Source organism: Trachurus trachurus (assembly GCF_905171665.1).
Source record: "Trachurus trachurus genome assembly, chromosome: 24".
NCBI lineage: Eukaryota > Metazoa > Chordata > Actinopteri > Carangiformes > Carangidae > Trachurus > Trachurus trachurus.
In genome coordinates, this window is record NC_139910.1 from 12,329,507 (window position 1) to 12,353,411 (window position 23,905).

At 41.6% G+C, this 23,905-nt stretch overlaps 3 protein-coding genes across 4 annotated transcripts in view; 2 read left to right on the forward strand and 1 right to left on the reverse strand.

Moving 5' to 3' along the window:
* The window catches only part of dusp10 (dual specificity phosphatase 10), a 170,852-nt gene that overhangs the window by 45,559 nt on the left and 101,388 nt on the right, over nucleotides 1–23,905 (forward strand). The gene's annotated exons all lie outside the window — the stretch shown is intronic.
* Nucleotides 1,869–10,486, reverse strand: nfkbie (nuclear factor of kappa light polypeptide gene enhancer in B-cells inhibitor, epsilon). Its single transcript, XM_084000126.1, has 6 exons — nucleotides 9,599–10,486; nucleotides 5,911–6,013; nucleotides 4,716–4,926; nucleotides 4,185–4,273; nucleotides 3,223–3,471; nucleotides 1,869–2,807 (listed from the first exon to the last, which is right to left on the reverse strand). The coding sequence occupies exons 1-6, from the start codon at nucleotides 9,943–9,945 to the stop codon at nucleotides 2,739–2,741; spliced, it is 1,068 nt and encodes a 355-aa protein (XP_083856252.1). The 5' UTR covers nucleotides 9,946–10,486; the 3' UTR covers nucleotides 1,869–2,738.
* tmem151ba (transmembrane protein 151Ba) lies at nucleotides 14,769–21,035 on the forward strand. 2 transcript variants are annotated; one of them, XM_084000068.1, is made up of 2 exons: nucleotides 14,769–15,385; nucleotides 18,333–21,035. In XM_084000068.1, exons 1-2 carry the CDS (start codon nucleotides 15,266–15,268, stop codon nucleotides 19,773–19,775), a joined length of 1,563 nt encoding a protein of 520 aa, XP_083856194.1. In that variant the 5' UTR covers nucleotides 14,769–15,265; the 3' UTR covers nucleotides 19,776–21,035. The 2 variants fall into 2 exon arrangements, with proteins under 2 accessions (XP_083856194.1, XP_083856195.1); XM_084000069.1 differs by having other exon boundaries at nucleotides 18,336–21,035.

Genomic DNA, 23,905 nt, shown 5'->3' on the forward strand with positions numbered 1-23,905 from the left:
TAACTTAAGAACAATGCAACATATTTTTTAGTCGTTATATGTTTTCAAAATGGTAAACTGAAGAATTTCTTCCCTGCTGAAAAAAATGCTGTTTAAAGAGTTATTTCATTTCATTTCTTTATTTATTGAATTGGGACAGTGCACATTCATCAACACTGACGCATTAAGTATCAGTGTAAATGCGCCGGACTTAGCACAACTGCTAAATTTCAGCCGCAGTCCCAAGGCAGGTTTCTAGAAAACATAGACACAGAAGACTTTAAAAACCTTGTGATGACAAGTCATACAATGGACAATTACAAAACAGAACACAGACAGACAATATCAAAGCAAAACAGACGCAGACAAACAAAATAAGAACAGACAATTTTAACCCACAGTTAAAGAACCATACCATACCATACCATATGCCCCGGGAACAGACATCAGATTAAACAGTATTTAAGATATATGAGTAGCCTACATGTCTGATTTGTTTTTAACCAATGTTTGAGATTTTTTTAAAAGAGTAAGTGGTTGTCGCAGTTTCTGATGTGTGGTGGTAACTTGTTCCAGGACTGTGTTCCTCTTACAGATTTTGACAATACTAGCAGTTTAAATGTTATTTAACACTTTTTATTGTAGTATTTCTATTGTAATTTGAGTAAATGCCCTTTGTAAATTTTCTATCAATGCTTTAAAGCAATAAACTTAATAGTCTGTGGTTTGTCTTGCATAAAAGAACATAGGTTAATTAATGACCAAACATTCTTATATATGTGTGAGTGACTAATAGACCTACACATTACAGCCATATATTTCACAGGGTGAACATAGCACTTCCTACAGATATTACATTAATTTAATTTCAATTTATTTTGCCATTATTCGTTGGCATGCTTTTACTGTCTGTATTCCTCCATGGTGCTCCCCTGTCTGAGTGGAAACTCTGACATTCTTGTACAAATGATGTAATTTCCAGCTGTTTTCAAGGGGACACAGGACTCTTCATGGCCTTGGTGTGAGAGCAAAAAACTGACTAGATGGTTGAAGGTTTTTTTTAGTTTAGAAGATAAAATCTGACAGAAATTAAGGCTTATATGACAGTATTAATTGTGTTGCCTCATTGAAACCATAATCAGGCAAGAACATGTTGCTCCACATTCTTATGGTGGTTGAAACTTGCTTATCTAACTTCATTTTTATATTCCTATGGAAAAACCAGCGTGACCTATGGTGACTATAATACAAATAGGGTTAGGATTTCCCAGATCGGAGGCTCAATGGGGAAGTAGGTATATAATAGTTTCACAGCCCTGTTCCAGCAGAGTCGGTTTGTTTGTTTACTGTACTGCTGCCACAGTGATTGATGCACCGTACTGTCACACCCTGACGTTACCGTTGGCACGAGCAGGAAAAAGCTCATCCGAAGCTCATATTCTGGCTGATATCCATATATGAACAAGGAGTGAGGGCATATTATTCAACCTGTCTTGCTGTGGGAGTGGGGGGAGGGTGTTTATCAAAGAGATACGGCTGAGTGGAATTTCCAGTCACTCGGCAGTCATTGTATTAGTCTGGCCATCAGGAGGAAGCCACTTACAAGAAAACAAAAGATACATCTTTTTTTTTAAATGCAGCTGACAGGAAGCAAAGAAAAGAAGTGGGTTGGTGTCATGAGAGAGCTTCGTTGTGAAGTTTGCTCACTTTTTGATCAGCATTTGCATTTTGCGCTGGATTCTGGCCAGTCACACGATTCACAGTAACGACGTCCATTATGCAGATCGCGGTTTGTTATCTTCAGTCTGGACGTGTTCAAATATCATACACAACTCTAATTGGTAAACGGCTCCTGTTTACCAGGAAATATACACAGAATACAGTTTTGTATAGTTTTTGTGCATTTTATTACAAAATAAAGGAAATGCTTACGTTAACTAGATAAGCAAAGTAATTACACACCAAAGATCAGATTTCTGCAGACGAGGGCTACAATAAGATAAATAGAGAAACCTGTTTCACAAAAGATCCTAAAAGATCAAAGATGAAGCTGCATTCTTGTGTTTTGTTGCAGATAGTAGAGTTGGATTAACAGTTTTCTAAGGAAAAAGCAAGGGTCTGATTAGTTTGTCTTCTCTGGAAGGCAGGTGTCGTCCTGATAGCGTTTTTTTTTCTTCTTTTTTTCCAATTTCCTGCCTATGACTGTTTTCCTCAACAAAGAAAGGCCTCCTTATGGATGTGATGAAAAGCCACAGCTCCAGAGTTTAAAGCACAGAAACACGTCGTATTTCCATTACAACAAAAAAGCAGTCATAGTCCTAATAAAGTTTGAAGAACTTTGAAACAAAGCAATTTGCATGTTCCTTCTCTAGTCGGTAAAACTAGATTAAAATGACGAAGAGGTAGAATTTTTTTTATATGGACACTGAACATGCTGATAAATTGTTTGGTGCTCACAGTGAGGTGTTTTCACCCCTCCAGAGGCTTATGAAAAGGAGCAAAACAAGTGAACCAATGACTCAGAGACACCGATTTGTCCTGTTCGATTTTAAGCAGAATCACTCTTTGTCAGAGAGTTGGATTTATACGGTGCGCATATTTGTCTACATAATAGATAAATATAGATCAAATCAGAGTGCACTACAAATACAGGCACTATTCAATGAAAACCTCAGCGCAAATACAGCCATTTCAAATCAATTCCAGCCGCGGTGAAGCTCCAGACAATTTCAATACCCTTGTTCAGCCTACGATTCAGCTCAGAACTTCACACTGACCACAGACCTCCCAGAGATCTGGATGTCATCAAAAGGAAATAGAGCCAGAATCTGAAAGACAAGGAAACAAAATGTCGAACTTTAATCAATGCCTTCTCTTCTAATGAGTAATTGCTGTCCTTGCAAAATGAAAGGAAAAGCAACACATTATATATGACACTCCGTCTGTGGCACTCAGCCTCAAGCCATTTCTTTCAACTGGATCCATAAATCCTTATAATTACTTACAAATTATCCCTTTTTCTTTCTTTTTCTTTTTTAAGAAACGGCTCACTAACCCCTGAAACAGTTGGACACTATTTCTTTTAGCAAACATTACTCAGCCTGAAGTAAATGGTGGATTTGTTGAGGACTATAAGCGGATTAATACACAATTGATGCTGTAGTGAGTTTTAACTGCAGCAGAACAATATATATACACATCATCGACTTTTCACTGATATTAATAACAACAACAATAACTTACATCATCATTGCCGTCGGCCAGATCCAACGCCGTCTCGTCCTCCATGTTTCGCAGCATCGTGTCGGCACCCGACTGGCAGAGGAGGTTGGCGATGTCGGCGTCCTGCCTCCCCACGGCCAGATGCAGGGGCGTGCAGCCGTTGAACATGGCAGCATCCACGTTGGCCCCTCGGCTGATCAGAAGACCCACCGATGTGATGTCATGCAGCTCCACAGCGAGGTGAAGAGCCGTTTTCCCGCTAGTTCCTTCCTAAAAAGGTTGTAGATGGACAAAAAAACAATGAAAAGGACTCTAAATAAAACCAGAGCTGCAGAAATGGGACAATAATATAACGTAGGTCAATTTATTTTTAATAATTTGGTATTTTTCTCATTTTAAATATACTTTTACCACTTAGCATTCTGCAAACATTGAAGAAGAAGATGCAGAGAGCCTCACAATAATAACAATATTCTAAATAATGATAATAACAACAATAATTCAATCCACTGCATGTCAGGCAGAGCGGTATTTGAGGCCGGTGACTTAAACTGAGAGGAATGTCTGGGCTAGTTTTGGGACCGTCCACCATGTCCCCTTCCTTCAATAGAAAGTTAAGAGGGTCTGGCCCGTCCTGCGTTATCGTATCTCATATCTAATTATGTCTCCCTGAATCCTGCAGGACACACTAGAGCTCAGCTTATATCACTATCAGCGTTGCACAGGTGCAGCGGATTTTTTAGGCGTGAACACAACATCGGAGCAGGAGCGGTAAACAGAGTCTGAAAGGGATAAGTGTGATTATAAATACTGGACACATTGCTGGGTGTAATGAAGCACGCTGCAGGAGAAACCCTACGCAGACAGACACTCGCTGCACTTCCCTCTGATATACTGCTTCACTCCTGTGACAAACTGAAACTTATTTAAAAGGTTGTTTTACACCTGTTATTATAAAATAAGGAGCGGCTCGACGGACTAACCTGGATATTCAGGTCTGCTCCCTTTTTCATCAGGAGCTTCATGATCTGATGTTGTCTGTTCAGAGCAGCCAAATGGAGACAGGCAAGACCTGCAAGTAACACAACGTGTGGGTTCATTTTCAGGTCAGATGTGAATAAGAGATGCATTGAAAAAAATCATGTTTTTCCAAATGACAAACTGACACCAGGGGAGTAATTCTTCCCATCTCTGCTAATCTTACGGATATTTCTTCTCTATCTACTGCACTGCCATGGTAACTGCTATTTCTTCTGTTCCAAAATGAAGCAAGATACACATTTCCTTTTCCTTTAGTGCTGTATTGGTTGAGCAATGCAAAGCTGATTAATGATTTACTTTGTGCAACATTAAAGATGAGGCTTGGACTTGTTATATTTGGACAGTGCAGAAAAAATCTGTCTTGCATAATCTGGGAAGTTCGGTGTCAGCAGGATGATGAACTTTTTAGACACCTCATACAGTAACAACAATAACAAGCCGTTGGCGGCTGCAGCGGAGAGACGTTTCCTCACCTCTCCAGTTCTGGGTCTCCAGGACCGGCGCCAGCTTGCTGGGGGACACGTCTTTGGTCATCTCCCTGGCACACTCGGTCTGTCCGTGCTGACAGGCCACGTGCAGCGCCGTGTTCCCGTCCTGGTCCTGCAGCTCCAGACTCGCCCCCTTCTCCACCAGGCTCCTCACCACGTTCGTCAGGTTCAGATAGGTGGCCAGGTGCAAGGGGCTCTAAAGACCACAGAAAGAAGAAGGATGCGTCATGCAAACAGAACTGTGTGTTTCGGGAAATTTTATTGTTGAGGAAATGTGGGGATTTGATGATTGTTCAAAAACAACAACTGAAAAGACCTTTTGCACATGAATTGGATGATGCAATAATAGAAATTGATGGTATGTTTTGTCCTTCATCTCTGCTACTTCCTGTATTTCTTAGAGCAACTCCCACACATACAGGCCTGTACCTGTTGCATTCAGCTGTCAGATACACCTCACAGACTCCGTACCAAACTTATCTCATAGTTGCACTGACTGCGCTGTGGTGCAAGATGCAAACAGGGGTGCAGAGATGCATCATCAACGGGTGCTTGTTTTGAATCAGTTTGCAAATGTCTGAGGTTTCTTTTTGATCCTTTACGGGGTAAACAAGAACTTGTTCTTGGCAATGTCTCCAGAGACGAGGTCTTAGAATGACTACTGAGAGGAAATTAGGCAACCAGAGAACCAGAGTGGACTCTGAAAGAGCGCAGGGGCCAACTGAGTCACCGTGCGAAGTGCTGACTCTCGGCTTCAAGATGTTTCTGTATGACACCGTGTGACGGCTCGCTCTGACTTCACTTTGGTTTTCTTACGCGAGCGAGCGGCTCTCTGGTCTGACATCTTGAATAACTGGAACAATTCCTCCACCCACATCCACACAAGGATACACTCCACAGCTCCCTGTGGTTCTATTTCTACAGGAGGTAGAGGAGGGGAGTTTCCACTCTAAGTCCCCTATGAGCTAACACAGGAACCACCCACAGTGACGTCCCAGAGAGAGAGAGAGAGAGAGGACAGGCTGCAAATAAAGAGGAACAACCGTTCTCTGGAAGTAACAGAGATATATATAATGCCACAGTTTCCACAATCAAGATACTGATAATGAGGAAGTCGTTGTGGATTGAAAAATTCCAGCTGAAGCTGCAGCGTCCTCCTGTAGTGAATTTTTTTTTTTACCTGGTATAAATTGTTTTGGATGTCCAGGACTCCTTTGGGGAATAGCTCTATCAAGTGCTGAGTGATGTCATCGTCTTCATGGATGATTGCTAAGTGCAGGAATCTACAAGAGCAGCAAAGACAAAAACAAAAAAAAACAACATATTTCTTCATTATGCTTGCTGAAGCTTGTAGAAATGCTTTTACTTATATTGAGCAATTGATAATAAAAAAAAACTGTACAATTGAGTAGTGGAGGAAGAAAAATGTATTTCGACATGAGAGAAAATGTTGCACAATTTTCCTCGGTATTCATTTCTAGCGTCTACCTCGAAATGTTACACTCAGTGGGTGGCAAGACTTGAGTGGTTGGGATATTGATCGATGTGGATTTTTTTTGGTTGTTGTTGTTATTTCAATAATGATAGCACTGTGAGCTGTTGGGGTTGGAGCGTGAATCAGTAGGCACATCTTTGTAGGCTCTAGTGAAAACATTTAAAGCAAATGACGAAACAAAACAAACACACTAACCTCAAAACCTGAGTGGGAAGTTGTTGCAATCAAATGTGTGCTAAAAAGCAGGAAATGGAACCGAGCGCTTGTGCTTAATTTAGACCGACCTTGAATGACATACACAGAGAGAGAGAGAGAGGGTCTCTCTACGGTAAAAAAAAAAAAAAAAAAAAAAAAGCTGCAGATGGATTCAAATCAAAGTGGGTTTTTCAAAGTTTTTGCAGTCTCAAAAGTTATGAGTGCAAATTTTGAAATTCAGCGTCCTTCTGTAAATCAAACGCCGACACAAAAGACACTGTAGAGGTGATGATGTTCATCTTCTTTCAAGTGTAAATGTCATTCCACCAGAGGTTTGGTGTCACAGTCTGACACAGACAGACATGTGGGATCAAAAGTTCAAACTAAAATTTCACTGCAGACCATTCATTCAGCTTTCTGCTTTGAACAAGGACAGCTTCACATTTCCTGCTAAACGCTGCACATGTTAGTGTCATTTGTGCCAGACGCCGTGTAGCTGGGCTTGGTTCAAATGTTTAAATATTGTCATTATGTCATTTTCCATTAGATTCCACAGGACGAAGCACTTAATCATTACCAAAAGATTACTAAATACACACCGGTATGAGACCTCATTGATTAAATGTATGTTTGCAATGACTGTGCAATGGTTGACATATTACTGGTCCTCTTTTAACTGGTTGATTAATAATACCTATATATATATATCTCATGTTATTGATATTTTATTTGCGATTTTTCACACCCAGAAAAAAAGAAATCTAGGTGCATACAATTAATGAAACTGCATTTTATATGCCTTAAGCACAGTAAATTTGCTTCTAATCAATCTAAATGTTTCATATTTCGCTGGAATTTGTACCCGCAGTGGGGTTGACATGAGACAACTTGCAACATGACTCATCCCTGCTGTGTTGCAAACATTACCATCAAGATAAAGGTGACTATATTTTCTTCTTTTTTTGCTAAATGTTGCAAGTAAACAAGTTAAATAACCTTTTCTATGTAAGTGGTTGGGCAACATCTCTCCGACATGGCATGGTGTTTTGTAAAAAAGATAAAATGGAGAACTGGTCATAACACAGCAGCAGCAGCAGCAGCAGCAGGGCAGAGGATTACAAAACATTATATGAAGCAACATTACCATTTGAGATTTTCCAGGGGAAAACATGAAATATTAGTTGGGTCAAGCAGATGAGATGACACTTTGCTATTGTTTCCTCTGTGAAATCACAATAAACTGCATGTCTGTGGTTTTTCCACAGTTTTCCAGACAAAAAAAAGGAATCTGAATATGTGATTATGGAAAAATGTATTGGCCATTTTCCACTATATTGTAAAAGAGGGTGCCTAAATCCAAATTTGAAACAACTATAAAACTGGGGGAAAAAGCTGAACCAATAGAAACAGAGCTCTCACTAAAATATCTATTATAAATGGAAATGAATCCATCAGTAAATGACTCCAATATTTGCTATAAATGATAGCATAATGCATCACACAGAAAAGTACCTCGATACACTGCCAAATCTATTTTCTGCCCCACGCATTTTTAGTGTCTGCAGGCTAATGGATCTCTAGCACTTAATCAAAACGGTGAGCAAACATGTTGGTGTGAATGGGACTTCCTGGTTTGAGTAAGGCTTGAATGAATAAGAGCTAAAAAAAAATCCCATGGGGAGGGGGAGAGAAGTAATGTTTCTCATGAATGTTTCTCTCTCAGTCGCAGCAGAGCGGTGTGTTTCAGGTATGTGTGTGTTTTTTTTCCCTCTCTCAGGTGTCTATAGTTAGGGCGTGAGAATGAAACCATGTGTCCCCAAAAATTCATCAAGCGGAAATGAAAAGAGGTCAGAGACACAACAACACTTGTGCAGCAGCAGCACACGGCTGTGAGTCTGCATCAGCCGCTCGTGTACAGCAGGAGTCATTAACAAAGAAGACTGATGACATGGCAACAATAGATGAGATGAGTGGGTCACAGACGAAGTTTCTTGCATGGGCTGGTGGTGGTGGAGCCGTGTGTGGAGGACGGGGTGTTTGGGTTGTGTGCAGTTTCCTTGACTCAAAGTGAGAAATGAACAGAAGCGCAAAAAGAAAAAAGAAAAAAAAAAACTACTGGCAGGTAACCAACCAGGTTTTACTCAGATGTCTGGTTTTGGTTTGGAAATGTAAAAATAGCAAAGACAACAGCAGCAGTAGTAGTAGCAGCAGCAGTATGTGTGAACTGTGGGATCCTGCACTTATAAAGCCAGCGTGCTATCCTGATCAACAAGTTTCTTGGATCAAACAGCAGCAGGCCACACACTGCCGCCTCATAGCATGTGCTTTGTCTGTGCTGCTGCATGGGGAAGTCCAGGCCTATCTGTTTCACTTCTGTTTTTCTGGCTGAGAGACGCCTCACAGGAGTCCATCCACATTCATGACACGGACCAAAGTTCATTAAAATCGGAGGCTGCAGTATCACACAGTCATGAAATCCCCCTTCAAAACCCAGAATCATGGGGAGGGGGAATAAAAAAATCAATTCAGTGTGACCTCCTACCAACTGCCACCGATGAGTGGTTGCTTTAAGTTAATCATCTTCAGTGGAATAAAAATAAAAAAAGGTTTATCTGCAGATAATCAATCGGAAACAACTTTGATAATTCGATAATCTGCTCATCACTAAGAACCGGTTTCATGTTGCTCTCTTGTTCCACCCCACTGAAACATAACACAATGCTGCTTTTAACTCATTGCAATTTGAATATCTTTGGATTTCAGGCCAAATGTAGCTATACATTTAGAGATGTGGCTTTGAACTTTGGGAACTTATGACTGATGCTTTTTCCTCCCTTTTACTTTTTATCTAGCCTATTGAAAGGATCAACAGATTTAACAGTGATTAATCACTGTAGTTGCAGCTCAAACCAACAGAGCTGCTGATGTAAACCCCCCTCATCACCACCTGGGTGCTGACAGACTGTGGTAACTACAGTTAGTACAGTTATTTCACAGGAGCTAATGTAAAAAAACAAAAAAAAAACAAACAAACATGTGGTAAATTGAGAACTGAATTTAACCCAAATTTCTTACTTTTCCTGGATAAATGGATAAAATGCATCCACCAACGTGCAGCACAGACATGGTTTGTTAATGAGAAATGATGAGGATAGTAAAAATACTGTAAAAAACCTACGTGTCTCCCTCTTCAGTAATAGTTGTGAGCAAGTTCTCCTCCTGATCGGACAGTTCAGAGTTGTCTGTTGTTTGCTCGGACTCCTGGCCGCTGGACAGCGTGCAGCTCTCCACCAGCTCCGTCAGACTCTCCCCCGTGATGGACGAGGAGCCGTAGGCTGAGTCCAGCCGCTCCTCCCCGGCGGCGGAGAACTTCTCCCGGGGCCCGCCGAGGTCTGCGGCGCCGGCGGAGTCCCGGGGCTGCTCCTCCGACTTCAGGATGGAGCGGTACGAGTCGATGCCCGAGTCTGTGCGGTTCTCCCCGGCGAAGTCCAGCAGCTCGTGTTTGCTGCAGTCGTCCGACGACATGGTGGTGGTGGTGGAGCCGCTGCTGCTGCTGCTGGTGGTGCGGGTGGTGCGGGTGGCCTCGCTGGGTTTCCCCCTCCCCTCCTTCCCAGAGGACTTTTTAGGGGCTTAGTAGTCGTCGCGGTTGTTGTTGTTGCTGCCGCCGCCGCTGCTCGGTGCTCGGTGATGTGACCGGACAGGCTGCTGACACCCGAGGAAACCACCGCTCCTTTGTGAAACCGGAGAGCGTTTCATTCCACTAACCGATAACACATTAACCATTCAGCAACAGGCATCCTGCTTCTTTAATTAATTAAAGAAGAATTAAAGAAGAAGAAAAAAAACCGATTATAAACAAAAAGTTTTAAAACATGGCACGGTCATCACAAACGCGAAGTAATAGGTTTAAAAAATAAAAAAAAAAAGCACCAAAAAAAGAAAGAAAGAGTTGTAACGGCGGCTCGTCGTCTAAATATCCGGTAACAGCGTGAGCTCCAGGCTGAGAGCATATGAGCAATGAAAGGTAATAAGGGGAAGAGCTGACATCTGAAAGGGTAAGCTGTTTTTGTCAAGCGGGGGAATCCCCAGAGCGCGTGAACGAACACACACACACATGCGCGCACGCATGCATGCACGCGCACACACGCACGTGCACTAAAGGCTGCCAACTGGTTAAAAGCGGAAGTGATGCCATTTTCAAAATAAAAGTGATATACTATTGTCGGTAAACCATCCACACCCTTTTTGTTTTTATGCCATAGACCGGTTCCTAAAAATAACCTCTAGTTATTACATGTGAGAGTGAATGACGTCCATTCATTTTCTTCAGCTACCTTTGGTGGCTTTACTTTACATTTTTACAGTGATGCTATTGTATTTTTAAGTCTGTCTAACCCATAGTACTAGTAGCCTACCAAGTTCAGTTTTCTTGTAAATGAATAGTTATATTTTACGTCACCGACACTGAGTTTCAGTTTCTTCTTACAAGAAAGCTTCTTTTTTAAATGTGAAACAAAGATTATTTTAAAGGCGACTTTTAACAAGATATGTTGGCTATGTAATGGCATGACATAATATTTACAATTAGTGTCACTAACCAACATGCTTTATGCATTATTGTGTATGACCAACCTGTATATCCTCCTCCTGCATAAAAAAAAGCAAAGCAGCAGATCTTTAATGCAATTTCAATAGGCTACACAGAAAGCATGCAAAGAAACTTGTTCATTCTCTGTGTTAATGAAAATGCAAAGAAAACTGGGATCACAAACTGTACAATAATAACTGCAAACCATAATTATATCCATTATACTCAATCAAAGGAAGACAATGTGAAATGAAAAGAAACAGAGATTTGCTCACCTTACAGTTTCGGTGTGACTGTTGTCGCTGTCTTTTGGTTTGCAATTCTCCTTTTTTTCTGAACTTCGTTTTTACTGTAATGGACATTTTGTTCAAGGCTGTATCAGATCTGAACAGATGACTGATGACCTCAGACTCAAGAACTGCAGTGCCTCTAAAATCTGAGCACTACTTGAACTGTGTAACATCACATCTTTATTAATAATGTTTTTCAGAATTGTATTATTACAGTCTTATCAAGACTCCGTTTCCATGCAATATTGTTCTAACATTGATAAATATGACTCAACTCAAGGTTTATGTTCAGCAAATATATAAATAATACATGGTTTGTAGTTAAAGAGCTAAAAGTGCACAGAAAATCAGTTGCAAGTCTTTCACATCAATGAATGCATGAATGACTGAATCATCTTTTTTTTTTCTTTTTTTTAAAGAAAAGATCAGGACATTTTGATGCACATGCTGCATAAGTAAAGTGCTTTGCCTCTGTGCAGCCGTGCATGGTCAACATAGTCTTATTTATATTTTTAGCATTTAGGGATTTTACCACGGCAGAAGTTGAGACTTACTTTTAACAAGTAAGTCAAGTCTCGTGGCAGCGAAACTGAAGCCCTTGTTTTGTGACTTATGTTGACGAAAATACCACAACAAGCTTTATTTAACACCCCTTTTGCTACACTTTACTCCTCAGTAACACACTTTCAACAGACAGGAGTTTTATTTCTAAAGTCACAACAGGATGTCTTGTTCCAGGAAGGAACCTCAGACAATTATTCATGGGATTTTTGGCCTTTGTCTGAGAAGCACATCCTGGTGCTGATTCATAAATATTTGACTAATCAAAATTTAACTTTGGCACTGAATAATCACTGGTGCTGTGGACTCATGTGTAAGAGCACTCACTGTTTTCACTCTGCAGCACTTCACATTTGAAATAACATAACACCACATGGTTGTTTTACATACTGTTGTGGCAGCTCCAGTGTCTTTCCATTGACATTTTGAGGCAATAACTTAATTTATATCAGTAAATAAGGGATAAAATACCCCTATTTGTTCAGGATTGTCCGTCTCAGACCAAGGCCTTTAAAAAGCACTTTAATACTGACCTCTCAGAAATTCAGGAGTTACCCAGCTGCTATCACTTCTTATTTCCCTGTTCTATTTTGGAGGATGCTTGTTGTGGTTTGGCCTTTAGAGGGCTCACTCACACAGCTACCGCTCTCTGCTTGGAGAGAAGCAGAATAGCAGATTCATCATAAAATACAGTCAAACAATAGTGACCGTCAGACTGACAGAAACCGTCACCGCTGCCATCTGTTTTCATGTCATTTTACTGTTATGTTTACTTATTTCATTCTGTGCCAGTAGTCCGGTCCAATGTCCATACTGTGGGTTATGATAAACAGGGGCCTGTGTGCCAGAACTGTACGGTAAATGGTCCTCGTTTAAACAGAGTTTGTTTACAGAGGGAGAAATGGGAAGAATGTAAAATATTCCTTTACACACCCTTAATCCTATTATCATGTGTTATTTTAAAAAATGTTATGGCTACATCACCTTTGACCTTCTCACAGCAAACTCTTTAAAGCTGCGCCAACTGTTTCCACTTGTCCCTCCGGCCATATAAGGATCATATCAGCCAGATAAACAATAAATTGGATCATATTTCACTTCACTGCAGCCTTTTATTGCAGGAAGTTAGACCTTTTGTGTGACTGATTGATTAATTTCCAATATGCAAGTTTTTCATTATGTGTCTCTTCTTGTCAAGTATTTTCATGATGCGCAAAATTCGACCTAGATAATCTGAACCAAGAGTTTAAACATAAAGTCTGTAGGTTTGTTCGTTGCAGTTTGTAAACACCACATTTGGGCAGCAGTTGTCAGGACCGACCCATGTTCTGCTGCTGTTCACATTGAACCCTTCTGCACTTTGGCCTTCAAAGTTCTCGTTTGAATATTTGCTACCACCAAGATAGCAACAGAACACCATCAAGCCGGGACAAATGGCAGATACACTTACGAGTGAAGAAAAAGAAATATACCTGCCCATACCCCCAGACGCTCCAGCACCTCACCCGGACTGTAGAAGCCATAATTTATAAATGTAGAAAGAGATTGAGATTTAGATTGAATTTCATTATTGTGTGTCCTATATCTATAGTGCAGAGTTTGAGGGAGATTACGTCACAGGCGGCCTCAGTTGGACATGAGAGCTGTGATGGGGAGCAAATAGTTTTTCTACGGAGTGAAGGAGTGATGGATGTAAATTGATTTCTCTTGAAGTAAACTATTGTTTTTTAAATGGATACATCTCGTCATTCATTCTTGTACGAAACCCTGCCTTTCATGTCTCTCACTTGGCTTTGACACCACGAAAGAAAGCCACAACGCGGACTATATCTCTTTTTCTTCACTGGTAAGTGTGTATCTGCCATTTTTGCTATGTTGCCGAACCAACAACTTCACCTGCACTCCGTCATTGAGCAGGGAAAACACATCGACTCCCCACCCAGAAACGTCCCGACTACACGGACAGAGGTTGGTGGCAGCTCTGTAGACATAGTCACCACCACAGAAGCCCACAGGTGATGATTAAGCAGGATTTCTTTTCTATTAGTCTATATTTTGTTTTTTAGGAAATTCCTACTCTACTTTTAAGATAAGTGTTTGCTGCCAAAATCAATGCATTTGTAAACTATATTTGTGTTAATAGAAATATCTTAACTCTGCTGTTGGATAAGACAGTAAATGCTTTTAAAAAATATGTTCATAACAAAATGGAAATGTGTTTATGATCTCACTAACCTGAAGTGGCCAATAAATGTCTCACTAAAAGATAAACATCAACATTAATCTCATCAGCCACTTATACAATCTCCCATAGGCCCAGAGTAGTGGTAATTTTTTTTTATTGTGCTTTTAAAACTGAAAGCAATAATGTTTTGTCATAATGTCATAATAAATAATACATAAACTATGTCCTCATAAATGTCCCACGGTCTCCTCCAAAATATGAGCACCATATGAGCGCCATTATTGCATTATATTGTTTTTCCATGTTTAGTATCTGTGGTGAGTTCACAGAGGAGATTTTATGTTGTGTTTCAATCTATTAAAAAAAAAGGAAATAAATGAGATGTTTACCTGAATGGTTCTCTTTAATCATCACTATTGATTATACTAATAGTATTACAGCCTCTTCAAGAATATAATAATCTCTTGGTGCATATAAAGACAAGGTCATGCAGCTAATGGGATGCAGGGGGGTGGGTTCCCGTGTGCAGCACCGCCTCTGTAGTGTGCTGTTGTGTTTTTACTTGGACTGGGATGTGTGTGTGTGTGTGAGAGAGAGAGAGAGAGAGAGAGAGAGAGAGAGAGAGAGAGAGAGAGAGAGAGAGAGAGAGAGAGAGAGAGAGAGAGAGAGAGAGAGAGAGAGAGAGAGAGAGAGAGAGAGAGAGAGAGAGTGATATTTACATTGTTGTGTCGGGGTGGCTGCTCACACGTGCCGCTGCCTGTTGTCTTTGTCCTGCTTCACAGCTCCGCTGGCTGCCATGGGCACTGCCTACAGGGAGAGGAGCTGTCTGCCCGCCTATGCCATTTCCTAACATTGCATCCCTTGCAGCAAGTCTTCTTCTTCTTCATCATCATCGGCAGCATCTAGGCATCGCATCTCGGGAGGAGTCTCCTCATTCTGCGGGTCTTGCGAGGCACAATGAGCGGCTTCCCGTAGGCGAGAGCCGGCGACGTCTGCCCACCTGGAAGAGACGCTGCTGGGAGGGAGGATGGTGCGTCTTTTTGAGCGGCTGCATTTGTGGGCTCCGACTAGTGAACCGGTTTCCTTTGGATGATGCGCAAATGGGGTGTTAGTAGTGCTTCAGTGTGATTTGGAAATCCCCCCTCCCGACTCCCCTCCCTGCCCTGCTCTCCCCCCATCCCCATCCCAACAGGAGATCCATGCACCGTCTTCTTCATCATCATGTCCCCAGCATCGGCTGCAACGGCCAGTGAAAGCAGCCCCACCACCGCCACTGCCACCGCCACCACCAACACCACCACCACCGTCCCCGAGGAGGAGTCTGACAGCCCCCGAGAGGAGGTAAGGAAACACGGTGTGCAGCGTGGAGGCCAGTTTTCAGTTTTCTCACCTCAGTGCATGTGGGACAAACACAGCCCCTAATTGAGGTCAGGTAGCTTTATCATTGAAAACACAGATTCCCAATTTTCTGTATTATTATAATCACATTCTGCAGAGTCCTGTGGTTTAACTAGTTTGTACTCTTAGACTGTGCGTGCACATGCATGGATGTCCTGTTTGTCTCCCTATACCCCCCAGACAAGTAGCTTCCAAAATGGGGTTCAGGGATCTCATGTGGGTCCTGGAAAAGCTCCAAGGAGGTCATCAGGAGAGAGAAACACTCTTTTATCACTGTGACTGTTTCAACCAGAGCGTGTGAGAAACGGGCTGCTGTGTTCAGATATTTCCCCACAGTTATTTTCCCCACTAAGAAAACTCTTCACAGGTACTGAATCTGTGTGGGGGTGTTACAGAGAAACCACTGAAACAGATCTTTTTTTGTTTGTTTGTTTTTGCTTGAGTAAGAAATGTCGTTATTAATCATTAGTTTTTATTCTCCTGTCCCTGTGTAGATTTCCCCTTACGAACACACATGTTGGACAAGTTACATGTCCATTACACAAGAGGGTTTTTATGTAACCTAGCTGTTCTTATTATGTCAAGGGAAAGTGTCCATGAGTGCAAGAGGCACTTACTTAAAGGCACCACAGTGGTCCCATAAACTGTGACGCTTCACAACTCTTCAAGGTTCAGAAATACTGAGCACATTTATTTACCGGAACCGGCTGTTTTATGGATTGTATACATCCTAACACATCATCTTTTTTTCTGTCTTTCTTTAAAAAAATCTAATACCACTTGTTTTTAATAGATATTTCGATATTTTCACTTGTAAGTGCTCATATAATGTAGGTTATATGATCTGTTTCTTGTTCCTTTTTCAAGCCCTCATGCAAATACTTTGTATTCGAGTGTAAAAGGACAACGACATAGGGCTACACACAACACAACTGCAACCAAAAATAATATCACAGCCTGCAGCTGACTTAACTTCAGAGGCTTTTTATACCATATTCGCGTAATCACAATTGCTCCATTTCAGAGGGAGGATTTTACATCCAGGAGGAAAGAAAATATAAAATCACATTGTCAAAAAAAACATTTTTCTGTTTGTGTAGCACCCCTTCTCTGCAAATGGTTGTAGTAATGGGGTTAACTGATAATAATGTTGACTAGTGACACCAGACAGATTAATTTGTCTGCCATCCTGAATGACAGATATGCAGCAGCCTCTATACCCCCATCATGCATAATAAGATGTCCTTCTTGTTAACCAGACAGGCCAGAGGAATTTTTCTTTGTCTAATGTGTTAAAGGTGTCAACACCACTGTGTTCACGTGATGAGTCACGTTTCTGCTATGCACGGGCCAAATGAATATCTCTGTTATCATCACAAGAACGGCCTTTTCAAATGAAATGTCACATGTTGCAATAAACTGATATTAATGATCATATTAGCCGCTAACCAGCTGTCCCTGAATCATCCGTCAGCCATCCTATTATCATTTTTGAAGGAAAAATAATTTAAATGCAATGTTTATAATATGCAATATACATGCCTACACGTCTCTGTTGCTTCAAGGTTACATTTGCTTTCATTTAAATGCACATTTTTAATAAAAGAAAGCCACAACACACTGGTTGTTTTGCTTTCCATTTAAATGAAGGCATGTTTTTGTTTTGACTGTTCCCCATGCAGAACATTTCCTGCTTCACAACTGTTCGTCATTACTCCTGCTGCTTAAACAGAGGCTATAAAATGTAACACGAGCCACAAAGTATGTCATGTTGTATTGATTATAGTTGTCAAGCCTGCACAGGATGCAAGCGAGTAAATAAATACTCCTCCTGCAGCAGGTTCATCTCAAAGGGGAATTTCGGTGTTAATCCCTCTCGCACCGTGGGGTGTAGCCTTAGGTTGGTAAGGGACTTGGAGGATCATGTGACTAAGGTGGTGGAGGATAATTATGGAGGAGGAACATCTATTATTCACGCTCGTCTGTCACTTGTGAAGCCACAGAGCTGACATGTTGGATTCAATACATCAATGCAGTGATGCTGGTTGTGTGACTGTTGTGGTCACTCATATGTAGGGGCTGACCTATGGGTGTGATAGACAGGAAGATAACCTTTGGTTTTTTTTTTTAATTGAATCAATGGTAGAGTGCAATCAAAAGTGTTTCACAGCTTTACACAGCAGCTTCTGCCTCAGTGTGATGTGTTATGCAAATTTTTTTTGAATGAATTTTGTTATAATCCATCTCTCCGGGGGGTTTTGAATCCATGCCAGGTTTGTGTAGCAGTGTTCCCAAAAGGCGTGACTAGCTCCCGATGCAGGCGGTGGGGCTTGCTGTGCTGCCCGAGGTGATAAAAGATGGCACCAGGCAGCATTATGCTGCCAGAGTCAAACAACCGCTGTTTTCTGGCTGGCTTGACATTAAATGTTGGGTCTACCCCTCCGAATATTTCCACCCTCTTACTCATTTCTTTAACGCTCAGATATATTTATATAAAAGCAGATAGCGCTGCGATGTGCACGCCCACACACCAGTCAAACAGAAGGTCTGTTTACTGACAACAATCTATATGCTCAACATCAGACTTTTGCACATATCAGATAATTTTTTTTCCTTTTCTTGAATTTGATGACAAATGTGGGTGAATCTTTTGATCATAACAAGCAGAGACGAAGACTTGAGCAATCGGCTCGCAGCTCATGCATAAACTATGCAAAAGCACTTACAATGCAGAAAATTTACTTTAATATTTTATATGTGGGAGCCACTGCTTTTTTAACTTTATACAAAACAGGTTTTTAGGTCAAACTTAACTTCAACAACTGTATTACAATGTTGTGTTCAAAATGTTGATTGAATTCATCAGTAATGTTGTTTTCTTATCTTGCAGCAGCGGCCCCAGAAACAGTCCCTGACTAAATCCTTGTGTCAGGAAACCCATTGGAAATGCCTGCTGCTGTCCCTGCTGATGTACGGTTGCGTCGGGGTGATGGCCTGGTGCCAGGTGACCAAGGTCACGCGCCTCTCCTTCGACAGCGCTTACAAGGGAAAGTCCATGATGTACCACGACAGCCCCTGCTCCAACGGCTACATCTACATCCCCCTGGCCTTCCTGGTCATGCTCTACGTGGTCTACCTGGTGGAGTGCTGGCACTGCTACACCCGGAACGAGCTGCAGTACAAGGTGGACGTGGACACCGTGGCCGAGCGCCTCCAGCGAATGCAGCAGGCGACGCCGTGCATCTGGTGGAAGGCCATCAGCTACCATTACGTCAGGAGGACACGGCAGGTGACGCGCTACCGTAACGGAGATGCGTACACCACCACGCAGGTGTACCACGAGCGAGTCAACACCCACGTGGCCGAGGCGGAGTTCGACTACGGGAACTGCGGGGTTAAGGACATCTCAAAGCACCTGCTGGGCCTGGAGGGCTTCCCCATCACCAGGCTGAGGTTCACTAAGTGCTTTAGCTTTGCGAGCGTGGAGTCAGAGAACTCCTATCTAACCCAGCGGGCCCGGTTCTTCACGGAGAACGAAGGTCAGGACGACTACATGGAGGCCCGCGAGGGAATGCATCTGAAGAATGTAGACTTTAAAGAGTATATGATTGCCTTTTCTGACCCCAATCACCTTCCCTGGTACGCAACTAACTCCAGTTTTTGGGTGGCAGCTGCTTTCACCTTCTCCTGGCCTCTGCGGGTGCTGGCAGAGTACCGCACCGCTTGCGTACACTACCACGTAGAGAAGCTGTTTGGCTTCGACTTTGTGCCAGCGACACCGTCTGAGGAGCGGCCGTATTGCCGACACATCCCGAGGGTCAACACAATCGACAGCACAGAGCTGGAGTGGCACATCCGCTCCAACCAGCAGCTGGTGCCCAGCTACTCGGAGGCGGTTCTCATGGACCTGGCCCAGCTCTCGGGGAGCTGTAACAGCTACTCCGTATGCGGAGGCTACGGCAGCTACAGGCAGAACTGCGAACGCTGCCACCGCGCCATCAGCAGCTCCTCCATCTTCTCGCGCAGCGCCCTCAGCATCTGCAACACAGGGAGCCCCCGCATCCCCTTCAGCGCCAGCCGCTTCTCCCTCAGCCGCCTGTACGGCTCCAGGCGGAGCTGCCTGTGGAGGAGTAGCGGGAGCTTGAACGAGCAGTCCTGCCCCACGGAGAGCACGCGCTGTCTGTCAGGCCAGCAGACGAGCGAGGACAACCCTCCAGCCTATCAGGATGCTCTGTGCTTCCCTGTGCTCATCGTACATCGAAACGAAGGCTGCCTCAACCATGACCACCACTCCCTGCACAGAAACGGCTCCTGTGTAGAGACCTCGCTATGACCCTCGGCTGCCACACTTGTCTGAACAAAGATTATAATGATACAGCCACAGAATAAGGAGCCTCCAACCCCTGGGTTAGGACAATAATGATTTCAGCTTCTCCCTTTTTACAACCACAAGCTATCGCAGACAAGGATTTGTTCACGTTTCTAGAGCTACTGTGGCCTCAAACAGGAAGCAAAGTATGTCCAGGGAAGTTTCCACAGTAGATTTAATACATCAGGGAAAACAGACTTTGATGGTCTTGTTGAGACTGTTGTTCAAAATACAATGCGGCTTTAAAAGGACCAGACTGCTAAAGTATCGCGCACAGCCCTACAGCGTCAATAAAGAGTCAGATAACCAAGGAACACCAAGAGGAGTCACATCCTACTGTAAATGCCATATTTGTAGATCTTAGTCACAGACAATTTGCAAGGACATGAGTCAACACGCTCTAGTATTTGGAGCTTGAAATGGGCTCTGACTCAGCGGCAGCATAGGAAGACATGAGAGGGATTTAATGAATGAATGAAGGGATGAAACGCTGACAGACACACACGTCATGTGTGAGCCGTGTCAATCGGGCAGATCATAAGGGAAAATACAAAGGTATCAGTCAGTCTCCGGCATAATTAACAAGACTAAACTGTTTTGCTAAAAATAAAGTACATGTCTTACAGCTCTTATATAAACATGGGCCCAAATATAAAATGCAAACATCTGCATGTAAAACTTTTTGATACTGAGGAATTTCAAACACTTAATTCAGAGTCAACGCTCATGGAAATCCGCTGAAAAAAGAAACGTCTCTTTTCTGTAGCATAAAAATAAGCGTCTGACAGAGACGCCAAAATAAGCAGTTAGCTGAAGTCGGCTCGGTTGCAATGACATTATACTTCTCGGCTTGCTAAATATAGTAACACAGCTGATGAATAATTTAGTACAGGAAAGCTAAAGGACACGAGAACATCAAACTGAATGAACAACACTTCTTCAAACTGTTTCCTAATCACTGTAAACTGTACATTTTGTATAATGGTCGCCTAGAAGATAGTAATAAACCTCACCATAATATTGATAGATATGTGTCACCTCGGCTAGTTTTAAATCTCAACAATCCTTTTAATTTCATATTTGGCAATATTTTTTATTCAGCCTACCTCTTTATTTAAGTGCCTAGCGATCAACTGTTACTGAGAAGCATAAGCTACCATAACTTAAATCATCTTCATCATCATCATCATCATCCCATTTACTCACAGTTGAATATGGTGTACAATGTATAGGAGAAACATCTCGTATTACCTGGTTTTGTCACTTTAGTTAAGATACAAAATGTTTTAGGAATTGGACCCTAAATGTTCTGCAGATGATCTTCTTCATAATGTAACACAGCTCTTGTACAGCCAGCTCTGTGCTGCTGCTGCTGCTGCTGATGCATATCAGAGAGACAGCCAGAGAGCTGGCCATCAAAGACGCTAGAAATAGGCAGAGGCCTGGATTCACTACTGATAGTGTCAGATTTAATAATATAACAGGATTACTTTAAAGAACTAAAAAAAATACTTCCTCTCAACTGAGTGCATGCATTTTCTTAGTCATGGTGAATTTTGTTTTACAGCCAAGCCATACACAATGATACATGTTTAAACAGATATAAAATAGAAATAAAATTTTAAAAATCAGGCATGTTAGAAGTTTTGGAAGATATATTGGCAGGAAACAGCTTCCAAAAATGCAACAACATCAGCCCAGTGAAACGCACTTCATCATTAAGAGTGTGTTTTATTTCCTCCGTTATTCCTCTGTATTTGTAAACGGTTCTTCAGTGCTACTTAAATGGATGAAAAAAAGCACAGAGGCCATTCAAGAAATGTAGACGTCACGTATTTATTTACAAGCCAGTCATCATCTTGTAAGACCTGCAGTGAAAGTTGAACTGGCGCAGATCGTTTTTTTCGCCATTAGGGCCATCAGGATCATTGGATTTCTAAGAACAGTGTGTTTTCTTGCCCTGCGGTCAGACATTTTATTGTTTCTTCCTGTTATAACTTGCCTTCATGATAATGGGCTGTAAATTGTGACCAATTAGCCATACTCATTACATTCCATGTGTGGTGGTAGATTTGGAGTAGTGAACTATCTTTATAGCAATACTATAGAATGCACTGAAAATAGTGGAAGGGAGTGAGACATGATATAAGAAACAGATTCTATCAAACCTCCAATTTCATCCAGCAAATGAGTTTCTAAAAAAAAAAAAAAAAAACTGGTATAAACCGTCCCCACTCACAGGTCATCTATGCAAGCCTCTAAAAACTCAGGATCCTATTCGTGGCAAGGAATCAGCTTGCAACAGCATCCCCCAAAACTTTTGTCATTGCTCCTTTTCCCTCAACTTTCATTTTCCCAGTTGTGCAGACATTTCAGTTTGCATTTGCAAGGATCAGCTGTGTCATAACTAAGTCGGGGGGTTTGCAAACACACAACCAAACTGTCATAACTTCATTCATGTTCACATCCCAGGAAAAAGGAGGGAGAGCTAAAGGGGCAGGTCATGTGAGAGATCAGTCATTCACTGGACAGTTTCAGGATGAAGCTTATTCCCTTTCGTGCTGAGCTGGTTAGATAAGATCAATACCGTTCTGATGTATGTATAGTGAGTCGGTCATAGTCACAGGCTGCTTTGTTTAGCTTTGCATAAAGACTGGAAACAGGGGGAATGCAGGGCTAAGCTAAGTGGCCAGCTCATATTGAAAAGTGGTGTCAATGACATCTATTTTGCCAAGAAAACAAATAAGATTTTTAATTAAAATGTCAAAAAATTCCTACACTGCCTTTTTGGCCCACAAGACCACAGCAAAACATTTTCTCTTCAACCGGTGGGAAACCAATGTGACATGAATTCAAAATTCATTCATTAATTCATTGATTTTCTTTGGCCAGTTCTTTCTGATTCTGAATCATGAAGGGTTGGTTCATACTGTATCCCAGCATGCATTGTTCAGAAGGCGGAGAATCGAGAGGATTCGCACGTCCTCATATTGTGAAAAGCCCAGAGGACACTCCAAACGAGAGCATGCAATCTGCACAGGCAATTAAAATGTACTGAAGTGTCTATTCACTGTCCAAACTGTAGGTGGAAGAGCAAATGTTTCATACCGAAGTCATCACATGTTCTCATCCACGATTAGCCAACAAGCCTTTCGGATGGCTTCACTGTGACATTCATACAAAACAGAAAAATGTGTTTACCAGTGCAAATGTTTACGTAACAATAGTCACTAAAACTGTTTGGGGGTAGTGAAAATGGTTATTAATCTGACTGGAAGTTTCATAACAACATTTTCCTCCATAGATGACTGTTAGCATAAAAGCTTTTGTCATGCAAAGCACTGAACCCTTTATCATGTCTATTTAGTAGTTTAGGTTGTTATGATATTATGTACTCTTTCACTCAAGAATGCTCTGGGGCTCTTTTTTATATTCAAATAATTTTGTGGATTTTCAAGACTGTAGAATAGAAAGGCTTTGTACTGTAAATAAAAGTAGAGAGGAGAGAGGTTAGAATGACTGTCGATGTGGATTTTGTGCTTAGGTGAATGTGTAACGCACACTTAGAGGAAACTGGAGATTTTTAATGTGCAGATGTTAAGAAGGTGAGTTTGTTAAGTCACAAATGGCAATGCAATCCCTTTTAATGCTACAGGCAACGCAGCCAATAGCATCTTTGTGCTGCTTTTTAACTGATTTGTTTGAATGATTTTTATTTGATTTTATTTATTTATTTATTTTTTACATTTGTAAATTGTACTTGATACACCCTTATTTAACAAAAGATGCACAGATGCACACAAAAGGCTCACTGATTTGTAAGGAAAGGTGTAATGATTGTTGAAAGTTACTGATCAGTTAACATCATAGATTGGTTTTTGTATTATTTGCTGAATTACTCCACCATGATCGCAGAATCGCTTTGCTTCTCCTCTTATGGTTCTACAGAACAATAAGAGATTTTTTAAAAGATCAAAAATTGGGAAATTATTGTGATATAAATTACACTTAATTTTTTTTGTTGCTGCCTACTACTAGCAATGGTGTTACACTATTATCCAGTAGATTTAGTTAAAATAATAAAAATAAAAACA

Excerpts from the sequence above, each read along its gene's own strand:
- nfkbie (XM_084000126.1), bottom strand. The coding sequence starts at position 9,945 with ATGTCGTCGGACGACTGCAGCAAACACGAGCTGCTGGACTTCGCCGGG. Across the intron at positions 6,014-9,598 it reads ATTACTGAAGAGGGAGACAC|ATTCCTGCACTTAGCAATCA; the intron begins GTAGGTTTTTTA and ends CTGCTCTTGTAG. Across the intron at positions 4,274-4,715 it reads GGAGACCCAGAACTGGAGAG|GTCTTGCCTGTCTCCATTTG; the intron begins GTGAGGAAACGT and ends TGTTACTTGCAG.
- tmem151ba (XM_084000068.1), top strand. The coding sequence starts at position 15,266 with ATGTCCCCAGCATCGGCTGCAACGGCCAGTGAAAGCAGCCCCACCACC. Across the intron at positions 15,386-18,332 it reads CTGACAGCCCCCGAGAGGAG|CAGCGGCCCCAGAAACAGTC; the intron begins GTAAGGAAACAC and ends CTTATCTTGCAG.